This window comes from Rhagoletis pomonella, unplaced genomic scaffold, assembly GCF_013731165.1.
Source record: "Rhagoletis pomonella isolate Grant_MI unplaced genomic scaffold, Rhpom_1.0 Rhpom_scaffold_00003, whole genome shotgun sequence".
NCBI lineage: Eukaryota > Metazoa > Arthropoda > Insecta > Diptera > Tephritidae > Rhagoletis > Rhagoletis pomonella.
Genome location: NW_023458557.1, coordinates 32,899,040 through 32,918,952, shown reverse-complemented (window position 1 = coordinate 32,918,952; position 19,913 = coordinate 32,899,040). Strand labels below are relative to the sequence as shown.

The window sequence follows — 19,913 nt, the reverse complement described above, 5'->3', positions numbered from 1 at the left end:
AGACTCGCTTGGACAGCACGAAAAGAAGTTGTCTTTATGCCGCGAGGTCTGAATTTGGGATCCCCGCGAAACTAATACGGCTGTGCAAAATGACGTTGCGTAATACCGCCATCTCCGTCAGAATTGGGAAGGACCTCTCCGAGCCATCTGGTGGTCAACGAGGACATTACACCAACAGTCAGAGCATAAGCGTCTCAGCACCCACGCCACTGTTGACAGTTACAAGTTTGAAAAAGTAAACGACTTTATTTATTTAAGAATCAGCATTAACAACAGTACTGTCAGCCTTGAATTAAAATACAGCGACTACGCTGGCTTAGTCATGTCGTATGAATGGACAGGAACGCTCTAGCTCTGAAAGAGCTCCTGGAGAAGGACTTGGCTTCACTTGGCATTTCCAATTGGCGTCAGATGGCACAGAAGAGAAATGCGTGGCGGTCTTTGTTGGACTCGACGAAAATGGCTTATATGGTTAAAACGCCAGTCAAGAAGAAGAAGATAGGAAAAATTACACCTAAATTCGAAATTCCATCGTGACACCATCATTATGGATATTTCACTTTCCATTTCATATCCTTTCAAATTGCTTATAAGATTTTGATTTCACCCTTTTCTCTATCATACGATTTTTGCATTTCACCCTGACTTTTAAAAAAATTGTAATTTTTGTTTACAAGTTGAGATATATAACAATTGATTTCTAAGAACCGTTTTCTCATCTAACCCTTAGATTACCGGCCACATTATCGTCTTGATTTTCGAACTTTCGTTTTCTCATCAGCGTATTAATTTGTCGAATCGATAAATTGTTCCTCACCTGATGTAGCTTTTAAAAATGTCTTTTAACTTTCAACTTTAAACCTTGCCAGCACAATTTTTTGATTCGGTTTTCGATATTCAGATATATTAGATATTTGATCCAAGGTTTTGCTTTTGGCTAACAGCTGCATTTGCTCTTTCTTTGCTTATGTTGCATTCAGTTTCACTTTGGCGTTGTCGTAATTTCGCAATAAGAAATTTATTTTTACTGGTTAGATGAGAAAATGAGAATGCTTGTAATGCGCTTCAAAGCGAGGAGCAATTTATCTGCCCTGGGCATGAATCACGTAACTTTGAAACGATACTGACAAAACGATGTCGTCAAAACACTGATTCATATATTTGTGTTGCTGCTACTTGTTGTGTGAAGCAAAATTGGAATCGAGTTGACGATATCGCACAAACTATCAAACAATTTTTGTTTTTCATCTCATCATCTCAACACGATATCGTCCAGACGATTGTCGTAATACGTGATTCATGCCCTGCTTTACTGCTCACATGAGAAAACGGCCCTAAAATTTGTCAAAAGTCTTTTTGAAACATATCAAGATTTTTGAATTGACCTAGGCATATTGAAGACCGAATTTTAATTTTTGTTCACATTTTACTCTAAAATTACAGCTTTTGTTTACCTATTCTGTCATTTTAGAGTGAAAAATCAACAACAAAATACATGCAGCGTTTTATTTTGCTCTGGTGCTATTGCCTATCTAAAGTGCTTTGCTCTGAACCTATATGGTGCATGCTTATTGTAATTTTTTCTCATTCTTTTAAAAAGGGTAAAAATGGTTGGTTTGGTGTTCTTTGTTTTTCTTTTTACAAAAACAATTTATGTACAATCTAGCAGATGCACCAAATAGTTAATTTTGAAAATCATGTTGAGTTTATTCTGCTGAGAAGCAGAACCTAAAATTATTGCCGATTTAGTTTCTACCGAAAAATACAACCTTCTCTTTGCCTTCTACGCACAAACACTAAGAAGAGGGCGATGAGAAGGCAACATTTTTTGTAGAAACGAAAATGCCATAAGCTTTTTAGGATTGCAAAAAATATATTTTAATAAAAAACTTTATTTTTTTACCATTTTCTCTTCTACGGTTTAGAGACTAAAACTCAAGGAAAATTTGGTGACGATGTAAAAAAGCTCCTAGCCGCGGTTTTAAGCGACGAAAGCTTCTTCAGCTGCAATCATATAACACCTTACGGATATCAAGTAAGTATTTCTCCTTTTGAATGTCAAATGAGAAATTTGCTATTCCTTATTGCTTTTTAGATCGATTTTGTGATACATTTTGATAAAAGCCGTAAACCTATTCCAGTGCCAGCTGAAACTACAATATTAGATCGCATTACAAAGTAAGTTTTTTTTAGCAACGTACCTAGGGTGGTACTTAAATGTAGGAAGCAAATTTTTACATCAGGTTTCCTAAGCCTCAACCCCTACGTCGATGCTACTATAGTCGAAGATCTTCTTCTTCTTATTTGGCGCTGTAACCGCCTAAGCGATTTTGGCCGAGTCCAAAACAGCACGCCAGTCATATCTCTTCTGTGCTAACTGACGCCAATTGAAAATGCCAAGTGAAGCCAAGTCCTTCTCCACCTGGTCTTTCCAACGCAGAGGAGGCCTTCCTCTTCCTCTGTTCCCAGCATCGCGGCCCGCGTTGAATATTTTCAGAGCAGGAGCGTTTCTGTCCATCCGAACGACATGGCCAAGCCAGCGGAGCCGCTGAATTTTAATTCGCTGCACTATGTCTATATCGTTGTAAAGCTCATACAGCTCATCGTTAAATCGTCTGCGATATTCGCCATCACCAACGCGTAAAGGTCCGTAAATCTTTCGCAGAATCTTTCTCTCGAAAACTCCAAGAGCCGCCTCATCAGATGCTTTCATTGTCCATGCTTCCGCGCCATACACCAGCACAGGCATGATGAGTGACTTATAGAGTGTGATCTTTGTACGACGAGAGAGGACTTTACTTCTCAATTGCCTACTCAGCCCAAAGTAGCACTTGTTGGCAAGAGTGATTCTCCGTTGGATTTCAAGGCTGACATTATTATTGGTGTTAATGCTGGTTCCCAAATAAACGAAGTCGTCTACTTTTTCAAACTTGTAACTGTCAACAGTGACGTGGGTGCCAAGACGCGTATGCTCTGACTGTTTGTGTGCTGACAGGAGATACTTCGTTTTGTCCTCGTTCACCACCAGACCCATTCGCTTTGCTTCTCTATCCAATCCCGAGAAGGCAGAACAGACGTAGCCCTTGTTTTTACCGATAATATCGATGTCGTCGGCATACGCCAGCAATTGTACGCTCTTATAAAGTATTGTGCCTGAGCGGTTTGTTCTGCGGCTCTTATTATCTTCTCCAACATAAGATTAAAGAAATCACACGAAAGGGGGTCCCCTTGTCTGAAACCTCGTTTGGTATCAAACGGCTCGGAGAGGTCCTTCCCTATTCTGACGGAGCTGGTGGTATTGCTCAACGTCATTTTACACAGCCGTATTAGTTTCGCGGGGATACCAAATTCAGACATCGCGGCATAAAGGCAACTTCTCTTCGTGCTGTCGAAAGCGGCTTTGAAATCGACAAATAGATGGTGTGTGTCGATCCTATTCTCGCGGGTCTTTTCCAAGATTTGGCGTATTGTGAATACCTGATCTATGGTGGATTTTCCAGGCCTAAAGCCACACTGATAAGGTCCAATCAGCTCGTTGACGGTGGGCTTCAGTCTTTCGCACAATACGCTCGATAAGACCTTGTAACCTATGCTTAGAAGGCTAATTCCGCGGTAGTTGGCGCGTATGGCGGGGTCGCCTTTCTTGTGGATTGGGCAGAGCACACTTAAATTCCAGTCGTCGGGCATGCGTTCATCTTACCATATTCTGCATACGAGCTGATGCATGCACCTCATCAGCTCCTCGCCGCCGTACTTGAATAGCTCTGCTGGCAGGCAGTCAGCTCCAGCAGCTTTGTTGTTTTTCAGCCGCGTAATCGCTATTCGTACCTCGTCATAGTCAGGCGGTGGGACAGCTACTCCATCATCATCGACTGGGGACTCGGGTTCGTCTTCCTCACTACTTTCAGCGCTGCTACCATTCAGTAGGTTATAAAAGTGTTCCCTCCACAATTTAAGTATATTCTGGACATCGGTCACTAGGTCGCCATTGTTGTTCTTACAGGAGTTCGCCCCGGTCTTGAAACCTTCCGTAAGTCGCCTAACCCTCTGGTAGAATTTTCGGGCGTTCTTCCTGTCGGCCAGCATCTCAAGCTCTTCGCACTCACGTATTTCGGCCTCTCTCTTCTTATTGCGGCAAATACGTCTAGCTTCCTTCTTCAGTTCCCTATAACGGTCCCACATGGCTCGCGTTGCGCCCGATCGCAGCGTGGCCCTGTAGGCGGCATCTTTTTTCTCTGCGGCTTCTTGACATTCCTCATCGTACCAGTTGTTCTTTCGGGCTCGCTGAAATCCAACTACTTCTTCGGCGGCGGTACTTAATGATCGGGAAATGTGGTTCCACTGCTCGCGTACGTCGGATTGTTGAAGAGTGCTCTCAGAGAGCAGGTGTGTGAGTCGAGTGGCGAATAAAAAAAATAGTCGAAGATACCACATATAAATTTGGGTCCCGATTGGGGACGGTTAAGGCGTGTCGCACAGGGGGCAAAGCTCAGATTCCTCTATAGAGACTCAAAAAATTAAACTTATTTTTTTCATCTAATACCCAAAATCGACACTAATATAGTCGAAAATATCACATACAAATTTTGGCCCCGATTGGAGTCGGTTAAGGCGTGACTCACAGGGGTCAAAATTCCGATTACTCTATGAACAGGTCTTAACCGACTCTAATCGGAACCAAAATTTTTATGTGATATCTTCGGCCTTAGTAGTATCGATTTTGGGTATTAAATGAAAAACATTTATTTAATTTTTTGAGTCTCGATGGAGCATCGACCCCATTGTGATACGCCTTAACCGACTCCAATCGGTTGGCAAAAAAATTAATTTTAATTTTTGGAGTTTCTATAGAGGAAACTGAACTTTGGCCCCTGTGCGACACGCCTTAACCAAACGGGACCAAAATTTGTATGTGATAACTGTGACCGTGGAATTACCGATTGAAAGGGTGAGAATGAAAAAATTGCTCATTTTAATTTTTAAGGACCACCCTAAGGTACAAACATGGGCGTATACAGGGGGGGTTTGTGTAGTGCAAGTGGAGCAGCTGCCCACCCCTAGACTCAAGAACTTTTACATTTACTTTTTAATCATTGGCGCTGTAACCATGTAAATGAAAAGTCAATATAGCTGAATTTTTCTGTAGTTGTAGCCCGTGCGCAGAAATCTGCGGAATTTAGATTTTTCGGTGTCAGCTGATTTCTTCCTTCTATAGATGGTTGCCACTTCGTCAGTTTTGCAGATGGTAAAAAAGTTATAAGTTCCTATTCAAAATACATTTAAAATATTTGAAATTTACTATTGAATAAGGTTTTTTGTTGAAAACTAAGTAGTTTATATTTAGCTACAATTTATTATAGCACGAAAAATTGCAGTTGAAAAGGTAAATTTATGAAAAGGAATTGATGAATGGCAACACTGTAGTAAGCAACACTGAGGGCTCCAGTTATCGACAAATTCTGCGTATACAGACTGCGTTTAAGTATACGTTCTGCGTTCTTGACTAATTTCAGCTTATGTCTTTATCTATCGTTGGAAAGCTCATACAGCTCATCGTACCATCGTATTCGCCATCGCCAACGCGTAAAGGCCCGTAAATCTTTCGCAGAGTCTCTTCCGAAAACTAGGCCGCCTCATCAAATGTATTCTTTGTTCATGTCTTTTTCACTTCCAAGTCCATAATCATATAACTTGTTTATACCCACGAGAAACCGCATTAACAAAAGACCGATTTGATTCAACACATATTTCTTTCAAACGTTTATGCCTCAGTCTTTATAGTGAACTCGATGAAACCATATACAAAAGTAAAAAAAAAATGTGTTGGTTTTATTCGACATTTGTTTGGTAATAAATTTGCGCGTTGGACTGTAATGGAAGCGAACAGTAATACAAATTTATTATAATAACAACACTAAAAAATACCTGGGAAGTTATGTATATTTTCTGATAGGTCTATTCGAGTAAAACAAGAATCAAAATATGAAACTTGCCAAACACCCCCAAAATCTTGATTTACCGTTAAAAAAAACGGGTTTTCGTACTTTTGCGCACTTATAATCCTGTAGTTTCGGTTTATTGCCGGGTTTAAAACGAAGAAACTTGGGCCTTTCGAACGATATCTCTGTGAATAAAGAAACCTTAAGAGATCTGTGTGTATTAACCCAGCAAACACTTTTTTTTTACTTGTTCACCTTTTTTCAACTTTGGTGAAGTTTTTACACACTATCTTATAAGAAAACCATACTAGCCCTAATCTGATTATAAAACTAAATTTAGTAGCGAGTAAAATGAGTGTTTATTTTAAAAAAATCTGATGAAAGTTTACTGAGTTATTTATGTTTTTATGAAAACAAAATTTTTGAAAAAATATTATTTTTGGCTATACAACTCAAAAATGTTTGCTTGACCGTTTTTTGTTTTACTTTGACGTTTTCTATGATCGCAAAGTATGGCCATTCCGAGAGCCAGATCAAATAGGCAGGAAAAACGTTTTAAACGTCCCATTGGCCAAAGCTCAAAATGTTGTCCTACTACCGCTGCATTTAAACCTAGGTTATATTAAACTAGAGGGGTATTCTCACAATCTTGCAAAGCCCCTGCGCGGTGCACGGATTGCACAGTTTGCAAAGCTGTCCCATAGGAAAACCGGTTTGTTTCGTGCAATCCATGCACCGTGCAAGGGCTTTGCAAGACTCCGAGAATACCCCTAATTGTAAAAAAATTGTATGTTTATTTTTGCCATCTTAAAGTGGTGTTCCCAAAATTAAGTGAAGCTAAAATAAAAGAAGGTATTAATTTTTTATTCTCCCATATAATACTTTTTCATCGGTTTTATTTCTTTTTATGAATTTTAGGTATTTTCATAGGACCTCAAATTCGTAAAATTATGAGCGAAGTGAGTTTTTGAACAAGCTAAGCTCTGTAGAAAAACGTGCATGGAAGTGTTTTGTACCGCTATTTGGCGAATTTTTGAATGGTTACCGTGGAATGAGTTTTAACATATTTTGGGTCAGTTCAGTGAGTAACAAGGCGAACACTTTCAAATTTTATACACAATTTAGGAAAATTCAACAAATTTTCACCAAAATTAAAATTTTTTATTCTGAATTTTTAGGGTATGCAGTTTTATAGCCCATACAATTTTAGTCTGATGGAGTGTAAGTTTCGAACGGCTAAAAAATCGCGTTGATTTTTGAGTTTTTTTTTTGGTGACGGTTTTTTGCACTTTTTTTTATATAAGCATGTTTTTCTTATGACATAAAACGCGGGAGACCGTCAGCAACAAAATTTCAAAATATCAACTCAAGTTTTTGTAAATTGTGCTTTTTATATTAAAAAAAAAAAAAACCCGAAAAAGTAGCCTCCAAAAAAACATTCTCTCGAAAAACATTACGAATATTTGAAGAAAATCAACACGAGGTCATTTGTTTGAGTCATTGTATATTAAGCGATTGCGCAGATTAACTCACATACTGTTACTGAAAATAGAGATTTGAAATTCGTATTAAAAACTTCGCGATTTTGCTGAAACTATGCAGATTTTTCTTAATTTTTGTACACAGTATCATTCTTGGATTTAAATAATAATAATAATAGATTGGCGCTTACACATATGTTAGTGTTTGACCGAGCTTCTCCTCCGACTTGTGGTGTGCACTCTGATGTTTTCACACAAAGCGGAGGGACATACAGTTTTACGCCTACTCCGAACGGCGATTGTATTTTTATGAGAAGCTGTTTTTCATGGCAGAAATACACTCGGAGGTTTGCCATTGCCTGCCGAGGGACGACCGCTGTTAAGAAAAAACCTTATATAATAATAATAATATTTTTGCGATGTTGCTTTGACCAGGGCTTAAACCCAGGTGCTGATGAGTGAAAGCGCGCACTGCTTACCACTACACCACAGCGGCCGACAATATTGGATTTAAATAGGATTTGCTAAAACATAAGCCATACTTTAAAACAAAATTAACAAAAAAGTTTTAGCATGTGAAACATTGCGAATATTAACAGAAAAGAGGCGTGCGCTCAATTTTGGGAGTAACAGTAAATATATTAAAGTTTGTTGAACTGATGTTTAAAATTAACCATATAAATATAAAACGCTAAAGCATACAACTATTTTTTCTGGTAGCCAGACGATATTTGTGCATAAAATATCGTCAATATCGACATGTTGATATAATTTCAACAATCTTACGGCTTTCCAATTGCATTCTGCAACTGGACAGGCCACATTCATACTGTCATTATGCCTAATTGAAAAATATAGCAAGATTCTTGAGTCAGTGGCCAACGTACTTCAGTTGGAACACCCTGATGTAATTAAGTGTCTTCAGCATATAAGACAAATCGTAACAATAACAAAAGAACACAAGGAATACGTTGACAATCACTCTTTTTAGAATCAGCAACGAATATGACTGAATCCTTGAATATTGAATTACGTCTCCCGCGTATAGTTGATCGACAAAAATATAAGGCAAACCACGTAGCTGCATCACTGAGAGAATACTTTCAATGCTCTCTTTATATCCCATACCTAGATTCCTTAATAACATCATTGGAAATAAGATTCAGTGACGAAAACTAGCCAGCGTTTTGTATATAGATAATACAAACTTTTAAATTGCTTTCCACGCAAATATGTATTTTGAATACGTGGTTGGATATATTGTCGAGCTTTTACGGACTAAACTGCATCCATTGAAAGATCGTTCAGCACACCTCGGCGGGCCAAAACTTTGCTAGGACCAACAATGCAAGAAGACTGCTCGAATGACTTGTGCATTATCAGCGTTCATCGCAAACTGGTTGAGTAAATGGGAGATGAATTTACAGAAAACATTTTAAGGCCTTGTGCGAGTTGATCTAAATTTTAGTACCTAAACTAATATTCCACTGGAAATTTCCAGCACTGCTACAGTTTAGGAAAACAACTGCTAAAACGGTGCGAGTTAATTTGACAACCTAAATTGTTTGGGTATAAGTACGGTGACGATATTTATGGCAGCCGAATACGGGACAAAAAATAATTTTGTCAATTTTTCCACAAAAGCTAGAGTATTTGAAAATCTTTTTCAATGATCCCAGATTTATTAGCCCTGAAACAGCATCTTTATTTAGCATATATTTTTCGATCTTTTGTGAACGCAACTCATAAATATTCAGCTGCAACATCACACATTTGTAGAATATTCTTCGATAACTTTGCACTTTGTACTCGGGTTTTTTACATCGTAAAATTTGTTACAAACATTCCTAGACAGGGAAAATATCCGACTACTTTTGGAGCATAAGTGGTATTCAACGGATTATTTTCAGTCTCGGATTTCGGCCAAGCACAATGCAGTGAATAGCATCCGGAATGAGCTGAATTGCAAAGCGTACCACTTCCCTTCCATCTTTGAGAACTTCTTTACTTTTACAACATTCTCATAGTAGCCTTCTTATTTGGAGTTTCTCATGTCGCAAATACAATCCCTCATACAATGAGCAAACATTTTTTTTTGCCGTAGGTTAGCCTAATGAACATACTCCCCCTTCACAAAATTTAAAAATTGCCTCCACGCTACGGCACATTGGAGAGGTAATAGTACCCGAGAAAAACAGCAAGCTACGTGCATTTTCTTTTTGGTTTGGGAATCCATATACGTAAACAAAGTTTGAAAGTTTAGAGTAAAAAAGTAAAATCAGCTGCTCTACTGCTGCTACCTATTCAATATGCTTTGCTCCACACAGAATATTCAACGTGAAATGCGTTGAAAAAACCTTTGAAAAGCTAAATATTAGTGAAATTTGGCTGACTTCCAAAACGTCAATTGCTTTGTATACGTACAAAGTATAAGGTTCCTTAACGTCGAACTACAAAATATTGACAATGTATACTGTTCCAAAACGCAGCCGATTAGTTATCGAAACGTATCTCTTGAGCAATCAGCGCATCAGAAACAAAGTTGATGCTTCGTTTGTTATTGGTTAGCATTGGTGTTTTAAATATGGAAAATTCAGAAAAATTGTTCATTGCTATATTGAATATTTAAAATATGCAATGTATATGGTTGCAATGTGTCGCAACTCTGCATATACAAACAGTTTGAATACCGCAGTATAACAGTTTCCAAACATTGTATTGATACGTTTTGGAAGTCAGCCTTTCTTTTAGAAATTTTAACAACAATCATTAATGTCTAATTTCTATTCATACCCACAAATACCCAGTTTTTCTACGCAAAATTATAACTTCAGAAAACATCTACATACATATGTGCTCCTCGATTCGATCACAAGCGTCCTTTTTTTTAATAAAATCTGGTTCTTATGCATGTAATTTTTATGAGCTGTTAAGGCGCCAAAATACCGAATACGGGACAAATAAGGGACATTAAAAGAAATACAGAACATTTGGCGTCCCGTATAAAATAATTAAATTACCAGGACAACTGACGAAAACAGAGGACTGTACCGTATAATACAGGGCGGATGGTCACCGTAGGTATAAGTGAAAAATAGGGCCCGTTCAGCCAGAAAAAAAGAAAAAGTAGACTTGGCCTTCTTCCATTGATTTTAACGGTATAAAAGTTATTTGGTGCAAATTAATTAGGTGCGATACTTGGGGTGGTAAAAGTACAATTTTCACTATTTTCAAAATCTTATATTTCGAAAATTATTGAACCGATTTTCAAAACGTTGGAAAGGTAATTGTAATACCTTTCATTTGATATATATACCTATATATATAATGTACGAAAAAAACGAAATTATAGTAATTGTTTTAATAAAAATTTATATTTTTCTTAAAAAAATACGTAATTAACTATATTAAAAGATACAATTTTTCCGAATTTTCACTTTGTTTTTAAATATTGTTTTGTTCTGATATACATATATTATAATTGATTACGTATTATTTTAAGAACATACGTTTTGATTTAAAAAGGGACATAATCTCGTTTTTCTCGAAATGTGTATATTTTATATATATATAGATATGTATACATACTTAATGGAAGGTATTTCAATTACCTTTCCAACCATATACACGTTTTGAAAATTGGCTCAATAATTTTCGAAAAATAAGTTTTTGAAAATATTGAAAATTCTACTTTTAGATTCAAATTTCTTAAAACTTCTGAACAAATAATTGTTCGCTTAATCGCGCGCCCTTTTATATTTCACAGTTCAATTTAGGTTCAAAAGTATGCCCGGAAAAAATCTAAATTGTTCGTGTTCACTGCATTACCAACATTTTCCAGTGATTTAGAATTTTTCTCTATTTAGGTAGCAATTTAGACGTACTCGCACACAGCCTAGAGATTTTCTGAGGATACCGGAAAACTTATACATATTTGCTTAAACCTTAAAATTTCAATTTATATACAAAAAGAAAAACAATAAAATTTAATTAAAATCATTTTTCCACCTATATTAACTACTTCTACATATATGTATATATATATTTAATTTATACATTATTAAATTTCAGAGTTGCAATATTGCTGCTGCGGCTTGATTCTTACTGTGAAAACGATCTAACTGCGATGCGCGGGGCTGAACACCTCAGAACCAAACATTTGGAAATGATGGGTTACAAAGTGTTACACATCAACGAACACGATTGGAACACAAGATACATGAATTCCCCGCAAATAAAAACAAATTATTTAAAATGTCTCCTACAAATATAACCACTTATTCTTTGCATTCTTTAAACCATACCATTCAATTTCTCATTAATATTATTATAAATGGGATCCCTACCAATCTATGTCCAAACAGTAGTAATTCACATCAATATAAACTTACTTATTTCTGACAAATTTAATTGCATTATATGTGTCTTTATTTATAACGATGCACAGTGGATAAGAGCTGAAAAAATTCATATCTCCTATGAAACCTGGCCCAAGAAGAATTGGCAGATTTGAAACAAAGTTTTGTTTAGATACCTCTACCGGTGCCGGAATTATAGCTTGAAAGTATTGTCATCACTACTTTTGATATAATATCACATCTATGTCTATTTTTTATACTTTGACTCATGATACAAAAAAGAAGGTAGTTCCATTTAATGACATTCGCTGTTGTTGTTAACCATTTGACTTTTAATAAAATTGTGACATTTCATCAAACTCATGCTACCTGATCACTAGAAGAAATATTTTTTTTAAGCAGAAGATTTTATCAGTACATTCAAAGATGTGGAATATGATGCACTTGAAAATTATGCCGGCTACATAATTTCTAAAATGAGGTTGACGACTAGGTTTCAGAACGCATGAAGAAAGTGATCATTATATACATTATCATTATATCGTCGTTTAAAGTACTAAACCGCGTATCACGATTATGCAAAACCACGTATGTAATATCACAAAGATTTTACAGGAGAGATTAAAAATATATGCTACTCTTAATCAGCGGTATTGAAACTATGCTGTTATTTTGCAGTACATGGTCTAATATCGATATATTGGTATGAATAGATAAGGCTTTATGCCTGGAGCTTCCGAAGAGCAAATCTAATTTTTGGCACAAATGTCAGTTACGCGGTTTTGCAAAACGACGATAGGCGGTTTTGCACTTTAAACGACGATATATATTATATTATACATACATATCGTCGTTTAAAGTACAAAACCGCGTATCGTCGTTCTGCAAAACCGCGTAACTGACATGTTTTGCCAAAAAATGGATTTGCTCACACAAGCTCTTGGCTCACGCCTTATAATACTTATACTATTCGATTGCTTTGTAAAAAAGTGAACGATTTTGAAATATGAGTGTTTTTACTCTCAGAAATAATTTATGCAACCTCACATACGCAGTTTTGCGTTTTGTTGATACGCGGTTTTGTACTTTATACGACGATATCGACCCCTTTGCGAAAAATTATTGTATGTTACAAAAACCAAATTTTACAGGAAAGTGTTTTTTGTATTTTTCTCTGCTTTGGCTAGCACCATCAATACCAAAGTTTAAATTTGCTGAGATAACTCAGAAATATAGCTTAAAATAAGATTTTTTTAGTAGTAAGGTCACTACATTCTAATTTCTTAGCACATATGATAATTTCGCCCACAAGAAAAAAATCGTTGTCACAAACAATAAAATTTACAGTCAATTTTTGGGGTAGCTATTGGGATTTAAGCCGTAATATTTTAACAGGTGATGCGTTATGGGTTGTAAAACCAAGTAGTATCAAAAAGTGAATTTCGTAAAAAATGTAACATACGATAATCTTGCGCAAATGGGTCGATATATATGAAATCAAGATTTGTGAAATTAATGGTGATTCACTTATCAAAAAGCCAAATTTTTTGCAAAATCTGATGATAAATTTAAATGTAAATTTGATTCAAAATATGAAAAGGTTTTATTTGGGAAGAACATTCTTTAGAATTAGATGTTTAAATCGCAAGATTGCATTCAAAATAAGAAAACGAAACAATAAAAGCATAATGCGAGCGTGATTTTTGTTATAAAATAAAAATACTAATTAGGATGAAGTCTTCTTTAACTATATTTTATATATTTTTAATAAAAATAGTGCGAGTGAAATATTATTACATTGGTATAAATGTGGGAAGTAAAATACTCTGATTTATTGTTTTAATATTATCAAATTGGCAAGGCGTTTGATAATACTCACAATTTATGAAACTTCAAAAAATTTTATTATCCGTCAAAAGTTGTTTATTGAAACTACCTTCTTTTTTGTATCATGCTTGACATTTTATTCTTGGTGTTCACTTGCATTGTTCATTTTCATACGAGTGTCAAATCATTTTAGGTATTCACATGATACAAAAAAGAAGGTAGTTTCAATAAACAACTTTTTAATTATGAGCGTGTGTGAATCGGCAACAAAGTTCGCGGCGAGTAAATTTTTGACAACTATGAGGTGAATAAAATTTCAGTAGCTCATGAGGCTAGTGAAATTTTTGCCAAATGCATAGGCAATTTTAACGATCGCAAAGATTGTTGATGTGTGTAATTTTTCGTTAAATAAAAGCTTAAATTGATGAATTGCAATCAACGATGGTAGATGTTTTCTAAAAATATTAATTTCACTTCAATTTGTAATATTTTATTCCGCATACATCTGCGGTTATCAAAAATTTACTGCTGTCAAAAAATATTTAATTTCACACAGCAGATTGGCAAAACTGTCTCACCATAGTAAAAGTATTATTCAACAGCTTACCCCATAGAACTTTGTTACAGATTCACACACGCCCTAAAAAGCAGATTTTTGACAATTGCTCAATTGTTAAAAATTCGAAGCGGCGTTACCCAATTTAAGTTTTTTGGTAGAGGGGATTTTATATCACAAATTTGGGATTATGTATAAAATAGTTTAAATAACATTTATCGTTTAAAAGTAATTCAAATCTTATCTTAAAAATGTTTAAATTTTACACTAAATGCGATGACCACTTCCCAAAGACTTTATGTTTAGGTTAATTAAATTTTAGTGAACATATACATAAGTATATGTAAGTATTTTAAAATTTTTTAGTGTTCCTCTTGTCATCTGATTATTTTACAATGTGTCTAGCCAGGACTATTACCGTTTTCTAAACCGAAGATAAGTGCTTCTGATTAGAGATGGGCACGGGCCTAAATTTTCAGGCCCGGCCCGGCACGAGTGCAAAATCATTTTTCAAAAACACGCACGAGCCCGCACGTTAAGAATTTTAGTGGGGCCCGGCCCGGCCTGGCCCGGCACGACGGGACACGCCCCAGCCTGGAAATAATGAGCCAACTTTTATTGTATATATGTATGTACATATTTTTTCTATCGGTTTCCAAATATATCTTTGTTTGCTTCTCTCTTATCAAAATAGTTTTAAATATGTACTATTTTTTTTTTTTGTATAAAAACAAAAGCTCATCTAAATTTTTAGTATTAGCCAGGGTTTGAAATGCTTAAGCAGTATTAGCAAAAGCAACGAAAATATGCTGATGCTATGCTTCTGAAGTTGTCTTGCTGCAAAAGCAATATTCATGCTTTTGCTTCGAAAAAAAACGAACAGCCACAGCAGCAGTACGAGAAGAGCTGACAAGTAAACGATTGTTTGCTCTCCGGCACGAATGCGATGCTTATCAGCAAAGGCATTTTGCTGATGCTTGCTTATTGAAAAGTACGGAAGCAGAAGCAGAAGAAATTGATCGGCTTTCGCAGTTCGTCAGTTGCTTCTGCCAGAGAACTTAGATAGATAGAGAAGGTGCAAACTGAAAGTGGAAACTATTCGCGGACGAAAAATTAACAGCGTTAGAAAAGTTCAAGTCGGAATGTAAAAATTCTGTTGAATTTAATGTTGATAACATAATACAATGTTGAGCAACATGAAATGTGATGTTCTTTGCGAGCAAATAAACGAAAATATGGTAAATCTTCACATAATATTTATTAATTTGTAATTTTTGTTAAATTTTTTATCTTGTTCTCCTTTTATGAAGATGCAAATACAATTTAAAATAATGATAGTTTGGCATAAAGTTTACACACATACATAGACTGGCAATCAAAAGTGAGTGCATGCTGTTTTTTGCTTAATATTAGCAATTTTCAATAAAATTTTTTTTATTATCTTTTTATAAAAATGTGGTTCATGCTTTAATTAAAACTACATAAGTCAAACTTTCAAACTTTACACAGAGCATAGAAAAATTCAATGAATTCTCGTCTAAATTTTGACCTGTTTAATCTGAATTTTTAGAAAAATTTTGAGTACGCAGATAGATCGGTTTTTTAATTCTAGTGGAACAAGATCAAGTTTTAAGCGGCTAAAAAATCCGGTTGATTTTTAATGATTATTTATTGCTGAGGGCTTTTTGAACTTTTTACCAAATAAAAGGGAATTTCTTGTAGAATAAAATGCGCATGACCGTTTGCAAACAAATTTAAAAAAAATTAGCGCTGTTTTTTATATTGCACTTGTTATATGCATAAATCCACAAAACCCGTCGAAAATAACAAAAAAAATTTAACTTAAAAGACATTGCAATTATTAAACAAAAAACAGGATGCACTCACTTTTGATTGCCAGTGTTCATACATACATATGTATGTGTGTTTAAAATTACCTACTTATGAAATAATTTTTGTGGCATGAACATATACATACTTGCGCTTTCTAAAAATGGGAATAAAAATTGGATTCGCATAAAATTTTAATTCCAATAACTAATATTTTAGTGAAAACATTTACAATAAAGCTTTCAGTAACTTTTGGCAAATTTGAGCGATTATGTGAAATTATGCATGCGTTTGTACCTACATATCCATTTATATTATTTTAAACAAAGCTAATAGTAAATTTTAAAATCCAATATGGATATGATAAAAAAAATAAAATTTAATTTATTACTTGGTCCGTCCGGGATTTGAACCAAGACAAACGGCGAGACGCCAAAAAGTTGCATCGCCTCTAGCGTACACGCCACGGCACATTACTGAAACGGCAATCTCTAAATCACTACATATATGAAATTTTTCATTCGTCCAAGAAGACAAACGCATAAATATGTCTGCATTTATAAATGTAAATATGTGCATAAATATGTACGATTGTTCTGCTTTCGTCTTCCCCTCGCCGTCCACCAAACAAAGACGAATTATTAATTTTCTGCGAATTGCCACGACGCCACCAAAATTAATCCTTGGTTGACGAAATATTTAGGTTTTCGCATAAGTTTACATTTAATAAAGCCATACTCGTACATTTTATATGGAAAAGAATATTAATTAATTTAAAATTCTGCATGTAACCATGTTCTCGACGATACATGTAACTTTCATCAAGATTAACCATAAAAGTTGTGCTTCATTAACAGTTGGAACCAGCTGAAACCAAAAAAACTATGTCCGCTAAAATGGGTTAAAAACCAACTGGAATTGACATTTTTTACACGCATACATGCATACATTCATATACACATGCACAGTGGAGTAGCACTAGCTTGGACATTGCATTGCTTGTATTTTGATGTGTTTGAATCTTTTATGGTACTGAAGATTTGCTTACGGATGAAAAATATTAAAAATCGTTCGTGCATATATGTAAATATACTTTTATAAACGCTTTGAAGTATAGAAATTTTTAATATTAAAAAATAAATAAAATAATTTTTTTGTATATATGTAAATGGTGTTCAAGGCACATTGACCCACCTGTACAAAAATCGTGGCGCGTCATGGACAAAAATTTTACAATTTCGGACCGAAAAATGTGAAAACGAGCTAAGTTGCCACGTTACATCTGTGAACTTCCGATAAAACCACATATGTTTGTGATTTTAGAAGTTTTGATTTTATTAAAAAAAATTAATGTATTTTCCTGCAGAAAACGTAGACTTTTATTTAATGTTTATTAAAATGACACTTTAAAATATAGTTAATGATTGAAATATTGGTATGGAACAGAGAAATAGAGTGTTTTGCCAAAAATTACCAAAAATTGCCAAGATTCGAGATAACTTATTTTACTGGTTATAGAGAAATAATTGCCACTTTTCACTTGGGTGGCCGAGATTTCTTCATTTTAAGATTTTAGAATTTTTGTGTCGGATTAACAAAGTTGCGCTTGTTGGTGATGAATTTGCGGGGAGATGTGCTGCGGTTGTTTTTATGAATGAATTTACTTGGCCTTGAGAAATATGCGCATGCGTTTATGAATGAAATAGTTGTTGTTGTATTTGAATATGCGCGTAATTATGTATGTGTGTATGTATGCTGCCGTGAGTTGTACATATGTACATTTGTATATATGTGCGTGGTGCTTAGACAGCAATATGCAAGTATGTATGGATGTACATAGTTATATATGCATGCAAAAACGTTGTCAATTAATGGAGCATGTAGTACATATAGATACATATATGTATGCGTGGGAAATGCATTTTCATTTGACTCCAAAACTATTGGGGCATATTAGTAGACGAAATAAAGTCGACTCTTAAGTTAAAGTTTGTCAGCCCCAAATAAGAAGAAAGTTAGTATGTACTTTCATATGTATATGTAATATTATGTGCAGGTGCAAGAACGTTATCAATAAATGATTTTGGAGTAGGTGTATGGGGTGCATATTTACATATGTAAGTACATACATACATACATTCAGCTGCCATCAACAAATTATGTTTATTTATTTTTAATGATTTTCATTTAAAATATAATTCAATCTGGAACAGAAACCACAATAATAAAAGTTTAAAAGCTTGCACAAATTGCAAAAAAATGAATCAACCTTCAAGAAATGGTCATCCAAATTTTTTATTTGAATATTTGATATATTTTCGGGTATGCAGTATTGTAGTCCATTCAAAAAGAAAGTGCAAGTTTCAAGTTGTTAAAAATTACCGTTGATTTTTTAGATTTTTTTGTTGGGGTGTTGCTGTTTATTTTTCATACAAAAAAAAATTGGTTCATGTGTTATATGGAAGAAAATGCGAACACCCTCCACAAAAAAAAATTCTAAGAAATCAACGGTAATTTTTAACGACTAGAAACTTGGACTTTAGTGTACTTGATTGAATGGACTACAAAGCTGCATACCCGAAAATTTTCTAAATATTCTAACTAAAATTTTTTAAATTTTTATAACAATTTTTTGAAGTTTGATTAATTATTTTGCAAATTGTGCAAGCTTTTAAATTTTTATTATTTTGGTTTCTGTTATAGATTGAATTATATTTTAAAGGAAATTATTAAAAATAAATAAATAAACATAATTTGCAAACAATATCATTTTGAATTTCGTTGCTAATTAGTTGATCGCATCTGTATGTACTACAAGCATCCATATGCGCATGCCTGGGAAATGGATTTGCATTTGACTCCAGAACTATTATTCACAAATAATATCTACGAGTATTGCAGTAAAAGTCAAAAACAACTTTGAAGTTAACAAGTGCATTGCTTTGTACTTTTTTTTTGTTAATGCGTCCATCTTTAAAATGAGTATGTGAAAAAACCAAGTTTATCATTTTTTTTAACTAACATGCATTTTTACTATTTACATAATATAATACTCGTACAAGAAGCGAACTTGAACAGATGCTTTTTAAGTTTTTAGCAACATTAACTACTGAATAAATTATATTTAACAAATGGTCTTGCAGAAATGCAAGTCAGCAGTTTTAACTAATATAAAAGTACATTTAATATAATTTAACTATTAATTTATTTAATTTTATAAAAAAAAATATACATGAATACGTTTCTGCATTCAGCTGCAACCAAGCAACACATAGCCAGCCACTTGCAACAAATATAACATTATCATAACAGAAATTTACATTTTTCTCTGTTAACTCTTCTTGAAATGTTAATCGCGCTGTGGTGATATTCCATGGATTTATTTTTCAGCCAAACAATTTTACGTTCCAAAAAGTTGCACCTTCTCTATCTATCTAAGTTCTCTGGTATTAGCAACTGGCTTTTTCGTGGTTATTCGTGCTTTTATGAAATTTTACTGAACGCCCAGGCCCGCACGAGTTTGTGCTGACAGCAAATATTCCGGCCCGTACCCGCGGGCTTACGCAGGGGCCGTCGGGCCCCTGCCAACATCCCGGCCCGTGCCCATCTCTACTTCTGATATACACATTTCGGTGTGAATTTAATACATATTTATGGTGGCTTGCGAATCTCTTAAATATAATTTACTGAACACTATTGGAGGTGGTGTGAAACGAAATTGACGTCTCTACCCATTAGGAAGAGAACGGTCCAAACTTTAAGGCAAGTCACCCTTCACCTCTCTGACCGCTGGGGACCCATTTGAAAATGCGGTAAAATTAGCATTTTGCCAGAAAATGTCAACTCGGGTTACGCCAAACAGGATTTACGCGCAGAATACCTTTCCGCGTTGGAGGCCTTCGGCCAAAATTAAAAAAAAATA

At 34.9% G+C, this 19,913-nt stretch overlaps 1 protein-coding gene across 3 annotated transcripts in view; it reads left to right on the top strand.

The window, feature by feature from the left end:
• The window catches only part of LOC118735150 (FAST kinase domain-containing protein 1, mitochondrial-like), a 67,986-nt gene extending 56,156 nt beyond the window's left edge, over nt 1–11,830 (top strand). For 2 of the 3 annotated variants that reach the window (XM_036464785.1, XM_036464784.1), the window contains exons 4-6: nt 1,926–2,035; nt 2,096–2,178; nt 11,492–11,830. In XM_036464785.1, coding sequence (XP_036320678.1) covers nt 1,926–2,035; nt 2,096–2,178; nt 11,492–11,693 — 395 coding nt within the window. In that variant the 3' untranslated portion in view covers nt 11,694–11,830. Of the gene's footprint in view, nt 1–1,925; nt 2,036–2,095; nt 2,179–8,411; nt 8,820–11,491 lie in introns of all 3 variants that reach the window. The other variant, XR_004992525.1, reaches the window with a different exon arrangement.
• The last annotated feature ends 8,083 nt before the right edge of the window (nt 11,831–19,913 follow it).